This window comes from Brassica oleracea, chromosome C2 (genome assembly GCF_000695525.1).
Source record: "Brassica oleracea var. oleracea cultivar TO1000 chromosome C2, BOL, whole genome shotgun sequence".
Taxonomy (NCBI): Eukaryota; Viridiplantae; Streptophyta; class Magnoliopsida; order Brassicales; family Brassicaceae; genus Brassica; species Brassica oleracea.
The window spans coordinates 15,471,536-15,484,765 of record NC_027749.1 but is presented as its reverse complement, the minus strand read 5'-3'; the positions used below and the strand labels follow the sequence as shown (position 1 = coordinate 15,484,765).

General features: G+C 40.0%; 2 protein-coding genes across 6 annotated transcripts in view; one reads left to right on the top strand and one right to left on the bottom strand.

Moving 5' to 3' along the window:
* The window catches only part of LOC106323547 (probable receptor-like protein kinase At1g67000), a 4,879-nt gene extending 1,420 nt beyond the window's left edge, over window positions 1-3,459 (top strand). Inside the window, exons 2-6 of the mRNA XM_013761652.1 lie at window positions 1,490-1,831; window positions 1,926-1,952; window positions 2,097-2,123; window positions 2,216-2,470; window positions 2,726-3,459. Of these exons, the coding sequence (XP_013617106.1) occupies window positions 1,490-1,831; window positions 1,926-1,952; window positions 2,097-2,123; window positions 2,216-2,470; window positions 2,726-3,459 (1,385 nt within the window). The remainder of the gene's footprint in view (window positions 1-1,489; window positions 1,832-1,925; window positions 1,953-2,096; window positions 2,124-2,215; window positions 2,471-2,725) is intronic.
* Window positions 3,460-5,571: 2,112 nt separating this feature from the next.
* On the bottom strand, window positions 5,572-8,283 carry LOC106327361 (probable protein phosphatase 2C 1). Of its 5 annotated transcripts, none has more exons than XR_001267432.1 (7): window positions 7,631-8,025; window positions 7,289-7,368; window positions 6,941-7,201; window positions 6,718-6,834; window positions 6,276-6,486; window positions 5,974-6,140; window positions 5,572-5,847 (listed from the first exon to the last, which is right to left on the bottom strand). XR_001267432.1 is itself a non-coding variant. In XM_013765503.1 (5 exons), exons 2-4 carry the CDS (start codon window positions 7,931-7,933, stop codon window positions 7,126-7,128), a joined length of 459 nt encoding a protein of 152 aa, XP_013620957.1. In that variant the 5' UTR covers window positions 7,934-7,963; window positions 8,032-8,283; the 3' UTR covers window positions 6,696-6,834; window positions 6,941-7,125. The 5 variants fall into 5 exon arrangements, 1 of the variants encoding a protein (XP_013620957.1); XR_001267430.1 differs by having other exon boundaries at window positions 5,572-6,140; window positions 6,941-7,041; window positions 7,116-7,201; XR_001267431.1 differs by having other exon boundaries at window positions 5,572-6,140; window positions 6,941-7,017; window positions 7,116-7,201.
* Window positions 8,284-13,230: the final 4,947 nt, after the last annotated feature.

The following is a 13,230-nucleotide window of genomic DNA, read 5'->3' as shown; positions in this document are numbered from 1 at the left end:
ATGGAGGCTGAATTTGTGGCATGCTTTGAGGCCACAATTCATGCACTATGGCTGCGGAACTTTATCTCAGGGCTTCGGATTGTCGACACTATAGCCAAGCCGCTGAGAATTTACTGCGATAATTCTGCAGCTGTCTTTTTTTCAAAGAACGACAAGTACTCGAAGGGTGCTAAGCACATGGAATTAAAGTAATTGTATGTTAAAGAAGAAGTTCAGAAACGGAGAGTGTCATTCGAGCACATAAGGACGGACATGATGGTAGCGGATCCGCTAACTAAAGGTTTACCACCCAAGGCGTTCAATGGCCATGTAGAACGTATGGGTATTATAGATAAGGCTTTGCTATTTTAGTTATGGGATGCTCATTATGTATTTGACACTGAGAATTCACATAAAGTTATGTTTCTGATTTACTTATTATGTTATCATTAAAGTATGTGTATACACTTATGGTTTGTAGATAACATATGGTTGGTTTGAGAAATAAAAGTTCTTCTCATATAAGGATTGATACAAAATTAGAATTGATGTTTGATACATGGAAGGGACTATGTCGTTTAATGGCATACAACCGCCATGATTCGATCAATCCAAATTTTAGAAAATATCAAGTGAACTTGATATAAAAGTGCACATTAAAGTTATTTAACCCTTAAGTTAACACAAAGGCCAAGTGGGAGAATGTAAGAATATTTTATATTCTGTGTGACCTATGTGTCTATTGGTTTAATAGAAAGTTCATATTAATGTTTTGTATTCTAATATAAGAGTTGATACCGTGATGGATCGGTTTCGAGTAATGAGTTAGAATATGGGTGTATTGATAACCCTCCTGCTTTACCTTCGCTTATAAATATCCTTAATCCTATGATTATACACATATATATACAAGGTAGTAATAATAGAATATATTACCATAATGTAATATATATGTGAGTATATGTTGTAGTGCGGTTATAAAGAAGAGTTGTGTTACAGACATCCGTTTGATGGATATAAACCAACACGTCTCTTAGATTATTATAAAAGGACTCGTACTCCTTTTATCAAGATAACGTGAAGTCTCTTTACAACACTACACTAATAGTTTTTACTAAAAGGAGAGATTAAGGAAGGTTTGGGATTTCCTGTCCATCAAGGAAATCACCAAAGAGAAGGTTAAAGACGAGAAGATCAATTGGTGGAATTGCATCCAAGCATGGATCAAGGTTAGTGTTTCTACCTTCTTTAGAAATGTGTTAGGATTGAATTAAATCAAATCTAGATTAGGTCTTGGGTGTAGATTTCAAAATTGAAATCATAAAATTAATTAACAGTCTCGCCATATCAGACTATATCGACAATCTTTGTCCCTCAAACCCAGTAAATGAATCATTCTACCAAAGCGCCCTTCAGTTCACTCCTGGCACCGAGCTGCTAACAATTTTATATGGCTGCCCAGACCTATCAGTTCTTATCTCTACTAGTCAAATTTACAATTACGTTACAGAGTTTCAATGTAAGGATGATAGGGAAGGTTTAAAAAACTACGGTGTTGTCAAAAACAGCTCGTCTGTTTTACTCTACGGGAGGGATGGCACTAAAAACTTGGAGGAAAATTGCAAAATAGAAGTCAGTATACCTGTTTCCGAGTCGACTTTACACACTCTACGTTTGGATAATCCGAAGAAGTCTCTTGAACAGGGTTTCAATCTTGAAATTAAACAAGACTGCTCAGTGTGCTTAGAATCCAAGGGTGCTTGTGGGTATAATCATATTTCGAGTGGATTCGTCTGCTATTGTGACGATGCCACCCATGGCCAAAACTGTGGCTCTGGAAGGAGAAGTAAGGGTAAACCATTCCTTCTTTTACCTTTTTTTTTCTAGCTTAGACATCAAGTTTGGTTCCATTCTGACAAAAATTTTACATGTTGACGGTTAAACAGGGTCTTTGGTCAACGCAATCCACAAAGGTTAGTTCGATGATAAGATATATTTTGAACTGTTTACGATTCCTAGATTTAACTCAACAATTTTGACTGTTCTTATTCTTTTCTTTCGAGATCTAGTTTGGTTCCATTCTGATAAAAAAATTTACTTGTTGAACGGTTGAACAGGGTCGTTGATCAAACCAATTTGTAAAGGTTAGTTTATTAGGAGCATATATTTTGAATTGTATCCTATTCATAGATTTAAAATGAAATTATTTAATTCAAAACTTTCTCTGCTTTTCTAGTTTTGGGTTCGGTAGCAGGCGTTGTTCTGTTCGTGATCTTATTATCATTCTTTCTTCATTTTCTCCGGAAGAGAGAATTACGTCTAAGACAACAGAATCTGATGTCCCTCATTCCACTCAAACACTACACTTATGCACAGGTGAAAAGAATTACAAAGTCATTTGCAGAAGTGGTCGGGAGAGGCGGATTTGGAATTGTTTATAGAGGAACTCTTTCTGATGGCCGTATGGTTGCGGTTAGGGATGTTAAAAGGGGTACGGCGCCCGCGGGCCTTAGATGTTAAACAGGTAGAGCCCGTACCCTTTTACGTATGTATAAAGAGTTAACCGGCAGGGTTTTAAACGGGCAGGGCTTAAACGGGCTTGGGTAGCCCGTTTTAACATCCCTAGTTGCGGTGAAAGTCTTGAAAGATTCAAAGGGTAACTGAGAAGATTTCACTAATGAAGTTGCAAGCATGAGCCAAACTTCTCATTTCAACATCGTTACATTGCTTGGTTTCTGCTCTGAAGGTTCCAAAAGAGCAATTATATATGAATTTTTGGGAAATGGGTCTCTTGATAAATTCATCTCACGCAAGTCCTCGGTGAATTTGGATTGGGCGACATTGTATCAAATTGCGCTAGGAGTTGCTCGTGGTCTAGAGTACTTGCATCATGGCTGTAAAACAAGGATTGTACATTTCGACATCAAACCACAAAATGTACTCTTAGATGAAGACTTTTGCCCCATAGTTTCGGACTTTGGGCTTGCCAAGCTCTGTGAGAAGAAAGAGAGTGTCTTGTCATTGCTGGACACAAGAGGTACAGTAGGGTACATTGCACCAGAAATGATTTCAAGAGTTTATGGGAGCGTGTCTCACAAGTCAGATGTTTGTAGCTATGGAATGTTAGTTCTTGAGATGATTGGTGCAAGGAACAAAGAAAGCGCTCATCAAGACTCTGCTTCTAACACAAGTTCAATATACTTTCCTGAATGGGTATATAGGGATCTTGAATTAGGAAAGCCTAGAAGGCTTATCGAGAACGGAATCAACAATGAGGAAGAGGAGGTAGCAAAGAAGATGGCATTGGTAGGTTTGTGGTGTATTCAGCCTTCCCCATTAGATCGCCCACCAATGAACAGAGTCGTAGAGATGATGGAAGGAAGTCTTGAAGCTCTTGAAGTGCCTCCAAGGCCTGTCTTGCAGCAAATTCCCACGGCACCTCTTCAGGAATCTCTAACGCTTTCAGGTAGTTTGGTTTAAGCAGAATGTTGATATCAGTAGCCTCTCTGAAATTTATCAAAGCGCAGAAGCAGCGATACACTTATCCAAGAAATGGCATATAATGTCTACATTTAGAAAAAAATTGAAAACATATGTTTAATTAGTTTGTGGAGTGTTGTTATCTTAAATTGCTCAAGTTCAGATCAATCATGTGATTAATCCAACAATTTATCATTTAAGATCGCAAGAAAAAGACGGTAATAATATACTTATGTTTAACAGGCTGAACTAACAATTAAACTGATACCAACTAACCTCCAAACAAGCTACGGCCTACGGTTCACATATGCTCCTTGTTCTGTGTCCACCTTTAGCATTGTAACGATAGTCAACAATTTATAAAACAACAAATTAGTAATTATTTTTTCTTTGCTCTTATTTAAAGAGAGAATATAAACAGCAAAAGGCTTTTGTATGAAAAGATCTGTGAAGCGCCTACAATGGATACGCGACTTCCGTGTACGTCTGAAGACGTGTGGTTTTTAAGATTATTCAATTCATAACGTTTCCAGTCTCCAAACTGAAAAGTCTTTGGTTGTATAAAAGGAAACAATTATAGGAGATAATATATAAAGTGGTAGAGTTTGGTGGACAAGTCCCTGTTACTTCCAAGAAAGAGAATTATAGTCTAATGTCTGGAACTTCATCCGATCTCTCCCAGGCACAAAGACCGAGACAGCCGCATCTCCAGAATTAGCTTCCCCTCCGGTGACAGCTCCACACTCTCTGATGTCTCCTCCTCTTTAGTGCCATGTGGTTTCCTGCTACGTTGGTTGTCATCCAGGGGGGACCGAGAACATTATTTAGTATGGAGCACAAAATTTAATTTGTATATAAACTAGGGATCTATAAATAAATTTGGATTAGTTACTAAAGAAAAATAAAAAATCAGTGTGGGGCCAGTGCTACACCTCCTTCTTGCCTAGGACCGCCCCTGTTGTCATACTACCTTCTTTCCCAGCGTTGACGACGCAACCCTTGCAGCTCAAACCCACGTTCTACCCTCGGCGAGCCCCTCGCTCATGAATCTGAACTCTTGACCTCCGCCGGAGCCTCCAGACACACCGGATCGAGCCACCCCTTCACAATCCAAAATCTTCACCGTCATCTTGTCATTCGTCCTTCAACTCGAGCTCGTTTTGGTTGATCCGAAGAACCTTCTGGTTCTCTCGGTCTCTCACTCCTCGTTGGTTCCTGCGTGTGATGTTGTCAACCTCCTCGTTTCAACTATACTAAAGCCGAGGAATTTTGAAGTTTTTGTTGTTTCGTTGGATGGTTTGAGTTTCACCAGAGCTGGGTCTAGCGTCACTTCACATGTTCCTCTCTCAACAATTTACGTCAATCCAGCAACCGATGTAGGTGGACTCCACACCGGCGACCAGATCTTTTCCTTAAAAGGTTGAGTAGACAATCATCCTCCATGGACATCTCTCTTCCCAGCTCCATCAGTTCCATCCCCCATGTCTGGCCTCCTCCGCCCTTCAGATCGTTTAAGCGCGGTATAAAACGACTGCCTGAAGATCCATGTCATCAACCACCACAAACATATCTTATCTCACAATTGTTTTTAAATCTGCGTCCGATGTAGGTGGGAATCCACTTAGGCGTCTAGCTTTGAGCCATCTGTTTGTAAATCTGGGGTCTAATCACTACAAAAAATATGTACATTCTTAGCGCGGAAAATATGTTTTCGTAGGTGTTTGATAGCGAATTCATAAATGCTATGTATACGGCAGCAATCACATGTACCCTTCTTATGATAGCATTTTTATTTGATGCTATGTAATGTACATATACAATAGCAATAATTGAATGTTGTTATTAACATAACTATAACATGACTTTTTTGTTACAAATTTATGTGTAATATACAATAGCTGTTGACAATTCTTATATTAAATGTTGTAATAACATAAATATAATGCTATTTTCATAATATATAATTTAGCTATTATTGATTGAGTCGCAAATTAATTAATAATTAAAATTTAATTCACCAAATATAATAAACAAAAATTAATTAATAATTTAAAATTAGATCAAAAGTTGATTTATAATTAAATTTTATTTATTAATCTAATTTTTGTTTACAAGTAAATTATGGTTTACAAAAATAACTCAGAATTAGAAAATAAAATAAACCTAGAAAATAAAACTAAACAGTTCAAGTTTCAATTCAAGCCGCCTCCTCTCTGGATGTCACTGATCTTCTTCTTCCTCACAGAACTCCAACGTCGCTATCTTCCACGCACACACCGCTTATGCTACCTCCTCCTCGACGCCCTCCTCAGCCATGTCCTCCGTCGTCATGCTCTCTCAGCCATATCTCCGGCGTGCTCTCCTACCGTTGTCCTCCATATTCTATCTCTGTCAATCGTCAAACCATGGGAAAGATGCAAGCAAAATGAAAAAAAAAACTGAATCAAATAAAAGACGAGAAATTTATTTAAAATCTAAACCGCAGTGAAGCAAGAGGAGAGATATCTTTAAGACCTTAGCAATCTCTGGATGTGACACATTTTTCTCAATCATCTTAACTTCCATTGTTTCATCCATCTAAGTCCATCCATTATCCCTTGCAAGAAGAACTCAGCTTCTTTGCTAAAGCTTGGAACTTGGGTGATTTCATGAACTTTTGATAGCTTAAGAAGCCATTTAATCTAGCAAAACAAGAACACGGGCGTATTAGGACAAAACTACATTCTACTGAACAACAAGGACAAAATAAGAACAAAAATCAAATTAAAAACACAGAGAAAGAGTGAAAGACAGAGAGTGCGAGAGAGAGAGGTCACCGCTGATGGTGGAGACGAGCGGTGGTTTTGGTGACTCCGGTGAAGACAGAGACCGGCGAATACGGATTTGAGAAGTGGCAGAGAAACTCATCAGGCGCAGAGCTTCATCTCGGCTCAATCAAAACGGCTCTTCTCTGAGCTTCGTTGTCAGGCAGATGAACTTCGCGAGAGACGGAAGTTGACGTTGCTCCAGCTTTGTCGTCAGGTGCAGCTGTGCAGGAGGAAGCATAGGTTAGTGTTAGATACGGTGGCTTCACGAGAGAGAGAGAATTCGATAGATAGAAGAGGAATCAAATGAGTCGGGGGAGGGAGAGAAAGAAGCACATATTTGATGAATCTGGGCCACTGAATAAAACTAATCAATGGTCTACATTGGCAATCCACACAGTCTAAGTTCTAGCCAATAGGAAAACTAATCAATGAACTCTGCCTCTCTAATTACCTACAAAGATCTTCTTTGTCATGTTGCTACCACCACCACCACCATAGAGAGGTAACATAAGGTGTATAGGACAGTCAAAGTAATGCTCTTGTGGAGTAGTTGAAAATATGATTTGGCCTGCAGAATGAAAACGAATCAAAATCTCTTTCTCAAAGGCTAAACACTGAAACAATCTAGTATCACAGGTTAGAGAAGGATAAGAAGAACATAGCTTTAAAAAAACCTTGTCTAAGAAGCTTAAGTAGTCCCAGTCTCCAACATTGCCTATTTTCAGAACACCAACTTCCTCAAGCATGGCTACTAGGAAACCAGGATCATATCTCACTTGTGTCCAAAACGTAATCAGAAAAAAAACTCAAAAGATAGATTAAGACTTCATAGTGAGATTTCAAAACTACCTCTTCATCATCAACCAGACGAGAAGCATGAGCCATGAGCTCTTTGGAGAACGTACGAGGAAGGGTCAACATCTTGTTCAACCCAGCTGAAGATAAAAGATGCAAACTTTATCAAAATCAGGATAAACCCATAAGAACTACAAATCAAATTTTAGCATAAGCAAAGAAGTTACCTGGAAAAACCATCTGCAACAGCTATGACACCTCCCCTATAGCTACTTACAAAGAGAGCATTTTCCCCACCTTTCTCAACCTATCAAAAGGTCCTTTCTTTAGCTAAAGGGATAGAGAATTAGAGCATTCAAGTAATTACATGCCAATCATTAAAGTTCAAAATCTAAAAGTCATTGCATCTAGAGACATAATACAAATCCAATCCTAACAAATATGGAAACGCAGAGCTTAATCCCCCATACCAATCTCGTTTGATGCACCAAGAAAGAGAGATGAGAACATGAACAGAGACTAGCGAGAGAGACGAAAAGAAGATGGAACAGATAGAGAATGACGCTTACCTGGTAGAAACTGAGCGAGAGAATCGTTGTCACTTTCCAACACAAACAGACCATAACACAGTTATCTCCCTTTTCTAGGCCAGCCTGCAAATAGGTTGACGATGAGACCACCCCCATCAACGACGAATTCAGCGGCAAATCTCTTGGAGACGGAGTTAGTTTGCGTCGGACGTAGAGAAGATTGGGACTGAGAGAACTCGAGGAAAGAAGCGGAGATGAGGTCGCGGCGAAACTCTTTGAGACGGAGCTCGGTTTTGCAAGGTCATGGAGTGTGAGAGGAGATGATGAATTTGGAGATTCCATGGTCGTCGAGATGGATTAAGCCTGATTCGGAGGTTGACATGAACAAGTTCGTTGATGATATCTGAATCGGACTCTGGATCTGAGAAAGATGATGCGAATGATGATAGGGATTACACCATTGCTCGAAGCATTCATCATGGTTGAGAGAGAGAGGCTTGACTCTTGGTTGATTATTTGTGAATCGAGAGAGAGAGTTGTGGTGATTGAAGAGGATTTTTGTGATTCTTTTTTGAATACTAATTTTTACACCTTTAGATATCGAAAATGTGTCAAAGTGAAGCGAATTAAGGTTTAGGAGATGTAGAATCAAGCTCATTTTCTCTTAGGGTTCTGAGAGAGAGAGAGAGAGAGAGAGAGAGAGAGAGAGAGAGAGAGAGAGAGGGGAAATGAGAGATAAGAGAGGGGGAGAGAGAGAGAGAGGGAGGGGAAATGAGAGATAAGAGAGAGGGAAAACTAGAGATAGATGAGAGAATGAACATTTGTGATTTTTATTAAGTGTGTGGCGGAAAACCTGATTTCAAGTTCCCGCTTACTAATTTTTTTTCATAGCATTTATCTAATACGGTTACAGAGTTTGGAAATTTCAAACTCATCTATGATGACAATTCAGTAAAACGAGCTATAGTATTGTGCTATGAATGCCAACTTTTTTTTGTAGTGAATGTAGGTGGGAATTCACTTCAGTGTCCAGCTCTGAGCCATCAAAAGCTAGTAAGGTCATGTTGTTGGCGCACAACTCTTACTTCCTCCTTTGTTGTGGAGAGTACTTCACTACCATGTCTTCTTTCTATGAATGGTGAAAATTTCTCGGATTCTTTTCTGAGCTTTAGTTTCGGTTTATACACCGGTTTGTTACCTTGTGGAGCGGTCTGTACGGGGTCTGAAGGTGCAATCGTGACTCTCTGATGACAGCTCCACTCTCTGATGTCTCCTCCTCTTTAGTGCCATTGAGGTTCCCTTCACCTGCGAGAGACCTTTTCTGACCAGTTTGAGCCTGCTATGTTGGTTGTCATCCTACCTCCTTTCCCAGCGCTGACGACGCAACCCTTGCAGCTCAAACTCACGTTCTACCCTTGGCGAACCCCCTCGCTCATAGATCTGAACTCTCGGCCTCCGCCGTAGCCTCTAGACCCACCGGATCGAGCCACCCCTTAACAATCCAAAACCTTCACCGTCATCGTGTCGTTTGTCCTCATTTTGTTAGATCCGAAGAACCTTCTGGTTCTCTCAGTCTCTCACTCCTCGTTGGTTCCTGCGTGTGATGTTGTCAACCTCCTTGTTTCAACTATACTAAAGCCGATGACTCTTGAAGTTTTTGTTGTTTCGTTGGATGGTTTGAGTTTCACCATAGCTGGGTCCAGCGTCACTTCACCTATTCCTCTCTCAACAATTTATGTCAATCCGGCGACCGATGTAGGTGAGACTCCACTCCGGCGACCAGATCTGTTCCTTAAAAGGTTGAGAAGACAATCATCCTCCAGTGACATCTCTCTTCCCAGCTCCATCATTTCCATCCCCCATGTCTGGCCTCCTCTGCCCTTCAGATCGTTTAAGCGCGGTATAAAATGACTGCCTGAAGATCCATGCCATCAACCACCGCAAACATATCTTATCTCACATTTTTTTTAAATCTGGCTTCCGATGTAGGTGGGAATCCACTTTGGCGTCCAGCTTTGAGCCATCTGTTTGTAAATCTGGCGTCTGATGTAGGTGGGAATTCACTCCGACGTCTAGCTCTGAGCCATCAAAAGCTAGTAAGGACATGTTGTCGGCGCACAACTCTCACCTCCTCCTTTGTTGTGGAGAGTACTTCACTACCATGTCTCCTTTCTATGAATGGAGAAAATTACTCGGATTTTTTCCAGAGCTATAGTTTCAGTTTATTCATCGGTTTGTTATCTTGTGGAGCGGTCTCTATGGGGTCTGAAGGTGCAATCGTGACTCTCTGATGACAAATCCACTCCCTGATGTCTCCTCCTCTTTAGTGCCACTGTGGTTCCCTTCACCCGCGAGAGACCTTTTCTGACCAGTTTGAGCCTGCTACGTTGGATGTCATCCTACCTCCTTTCCCAGCGCTGACGACGCAACCCTTGCAGCTCAAACTTACATGCTACCCTCGTCGAGCCCCCTCGCTCATGGATCTGAACTCTCGACCTCCGCCGGAGCCTCCAGACCCACCGGATCCACCGGATCAAGCCACCCCTTCAAAATCCAAAACCTTCACCGTCATTGTGCCGTTCGTCCTTCAACTCGAGCTCGTTTTGGTAGATTCGAAGAACCTTTTGGTTCTCTCGGTCTCTCACTCCTCGTTGGTTCATGTGTGTGATGTTGTCAACTTCCTCGTTTCAACTATATTAAAGTCGAGGACTCCTAAAGGTTTTGTTGTTTCGTTGGATGGTTTGAGTTTCACCAGAACTGGGTCTAGCGTCACTTCACCTGTTCCACTCTCAACAATTTCCGTCAATCCGGCGACCGATGTAGGTGAGACTCCAGTCCGGCGACCAGATATGTTCCTTGAAAGGTTGAGAAGACAATCTTCCTCCAGTGACATCTCTCTTCCCAGCTCCATGATTTCCATCTCCCATGTCTGGCCTCCTCCGCCCTTTACATCTTTTAAGCGCGGTATAAAACGACCGCCTGAAGATCTATGCCATCAACCACAGCAAACATATCTTATCTCACAATTGTTTTTAAATCTGGCATCCGATGTATGAGGGAATCCACTTTGGCGTCCAGCTTTGAGCCATCTGTTTGTAAATCTGGCGTATGATGTAGGTGGGAATCCACTCCGGCGTCAAGCTCTAAGCAATCAAAAGCTGGTAAGGTCATGTTGTCGGCGCACAACTCTCATCTCATCCTTTGTTGTGGAGAGTTCTTCACTACCATGTTTCCTTTCTATGAATGGAGAAAATTTCTCGGATTCTTTTCGGAGCTTTAGTTTCAGTTTATTCACCGGTTTGTTACCTTGTGGAGTGGTTTGTACGGGGTCTGAAGGTGCAATCGTGACTCTCTGATGACAGCTCCACTCTCTAATGTCTCCTTCTCTTTAGTGCCACTGTGGTTCCCTTCACCCACGAGATACCTTTTCTGACCAGTTTGAGTCTGCTACGTTGGTTGTCATCCTACCACCTTACCCAGCATTGACGACGCAATCCTTGCAGCTCAAACTCACGTTCTACCCTTGGCGAGCCCCCTCTCCTTTGGATATGAACTCTCGACCTCCGCCAGAGACTCCAGACCCCCCGGATCCACCGGATCGAGCCACCCCTTCACAATCTAAAACCTTCACCGTCATCATGCCGTTCGTCCTTTAACTCGAGCTCGTTTTGGTAGATCCGAGGAACCTTATGGTTCTCTCGGTCTCTCACTCCTCGTTGGTTCATGCGTGTGATGTTGTCAACCTCCTCATTTCAACTATACTAAAGCCGAGGACTCTTGAAGTTTTTGTTGTTTCGTTGGGTGGTTTGAGTTTCACCATAGCTGGGTCTAGCGTCACTTCATCTATTCCTCTCTCAACAATTTACATCGATCCGGCGACCGATGTAGGTGAGACTCCACTCCGCGACCAGATCTGTTCCTTAAAAGGTTGAGAAGACTATCATCCTCCAGTGACATCTCTGTTCCCTGCTCCATCATTTCCATCCCCCATGTCTGGCCTCCTCCGCCCTTCAGATCATTAAAGCGCGGTATAAAATGACTGCCTGAAGATCCATGCCATCATCCACCGCAAACATATCTTATGTCACAATTTTTTTTAAATCTGGCGTCCGATGTAGGTGGGAATCCACTTAGGCGTCCAGCTTTGAGCCATCTGTTTGTAAATCTGGCGTCTGATGTAGGTGGGAATCCACTCCGAGGTCTAGCTCTGAGCCATCAAAACCTAGTAAGGACATGTTGTCAGCACACAACTCTCACCTCCTCCTTTGCTGTGGAGAGTACTTCACTACCATGTCTCATTTCTATGAATGGAGAAAATTTCTCGGATTCTTTTCTAAGCCTTAGTTTCAGTTTATTCACCGGTTTATTATCTTGTGGAGCGGTCTGTACGGGGTCTGAAGGTGCAATCGTGACTACTTCGGTTTTTTTTTTGTTGGTGAGGACTGTCTCTCAACGTCACTTATGACTATCTCTTAACTCTCCAACTTTGTTGTGGAAGCTTTATCGACGCATTCAAGCTTGGTATTGAACTCGCTGTCAACTTCATATGAAGATTTATCATACTTGGTTCTATTTGCCATTGCAGTTTATGAATTGTCTTCAAGAGGATGTTTAATTTCCTTTTGGCTTTGTAGTCCTTGAATTTGAATTTAATGAAATTTTGTGTTAAACTAAAGAAAAGAAATTAGGTCGTATATACACATAAAACAACAAAATTAGCTAAATACCCTAACACTGTAGAAAGCACTGTTATATTTTAAAATTTATTTTATGGTCTTAGTAAAGAAAATATGGTAAAAGAAAATGATATTTTTTTCTGATCCATTTGATACTGGTTAGCGATCATAGTGTATTACTTTATTTTGAAGTTGCTTAGTTCATAGTGGAATAACATAAGTGGTTGTAACTAATTGATTCAATAAAAGTAGAATAAAAAGCTGATAGTCGTAACAAATTTAAATTAGTTGAAATTTAAACATGAAGTAAAATTGATGTTTTCTTTAGAGAACATATTGAGTTATATTGTTAAATACCATGTGAACAATATATAGAAAGAACGACATTTGAATTTTATTCTAGAGACTAATCTGTACTTAAATGTGTGTAATGAATTTTGTTCTTATATGTTTTTTATTTGCTTTTTGGTAATAAACTAATTATGGCAATGGAACATATTAGGAAATGTGGAAAAAAAATTTTATATTTTGTTTTGAAAATTAAAATGAAAATCAAAAACTTTTTGGTAATAAACTAATTATGGCAATGGAACATATTAGGAAATGTGGAAAAAAAATTTTATATTTTGTTTTGAAAATTAAAATGAAAATCAAAAACTTTTTGGTAATAAACTAATTATGGCAATGGAACATATTAGGAAATGTGGAAAAAAAATTTTATATTTTGTTTTGAAAATTAAAATGAAAATCAAAAACTTTTTGGTAATAAACTAATTATGGCAATGGAACATATTAGGAAATGTGGAAAAAAAATTTTATATTTTGTTTTGAAAATTAAAATGAAAATCAAAAACTTTTTGGTAATAAACTAATTATGGCAATGGAACATATTAGGAAATGTGGAAAAAAAATTTTATATTTTGTTTCGAAAATTAAAATGAAAATCAAAAACATTATGCAAAT

Bases quoted from the DNA above. Each gene is read 5' to 3' on its own strand.
- LOC106327361 (XM_013765503.1), bottom strand. From the start codon at position 7,933: ATGGAATCTCCAAATTCATCATCTCCTCTCACACTCCATGACCTTGCA. The intron at 7,369-7,630 runs GTAAGCGTCATT...ACCTTTTGATAG, and splicing joins TCTCGCTCAGTTTCTACCAG to GTTGAGAAAGGTGGGGAAAA. The intron at 7,202-7,288 runs GTAACTTCTTTG...TTTTATCTTCAG, and splicing joins GTTGCAGATGGTTTTTCCAG to CTGGGTTGAACAAGATGTTG.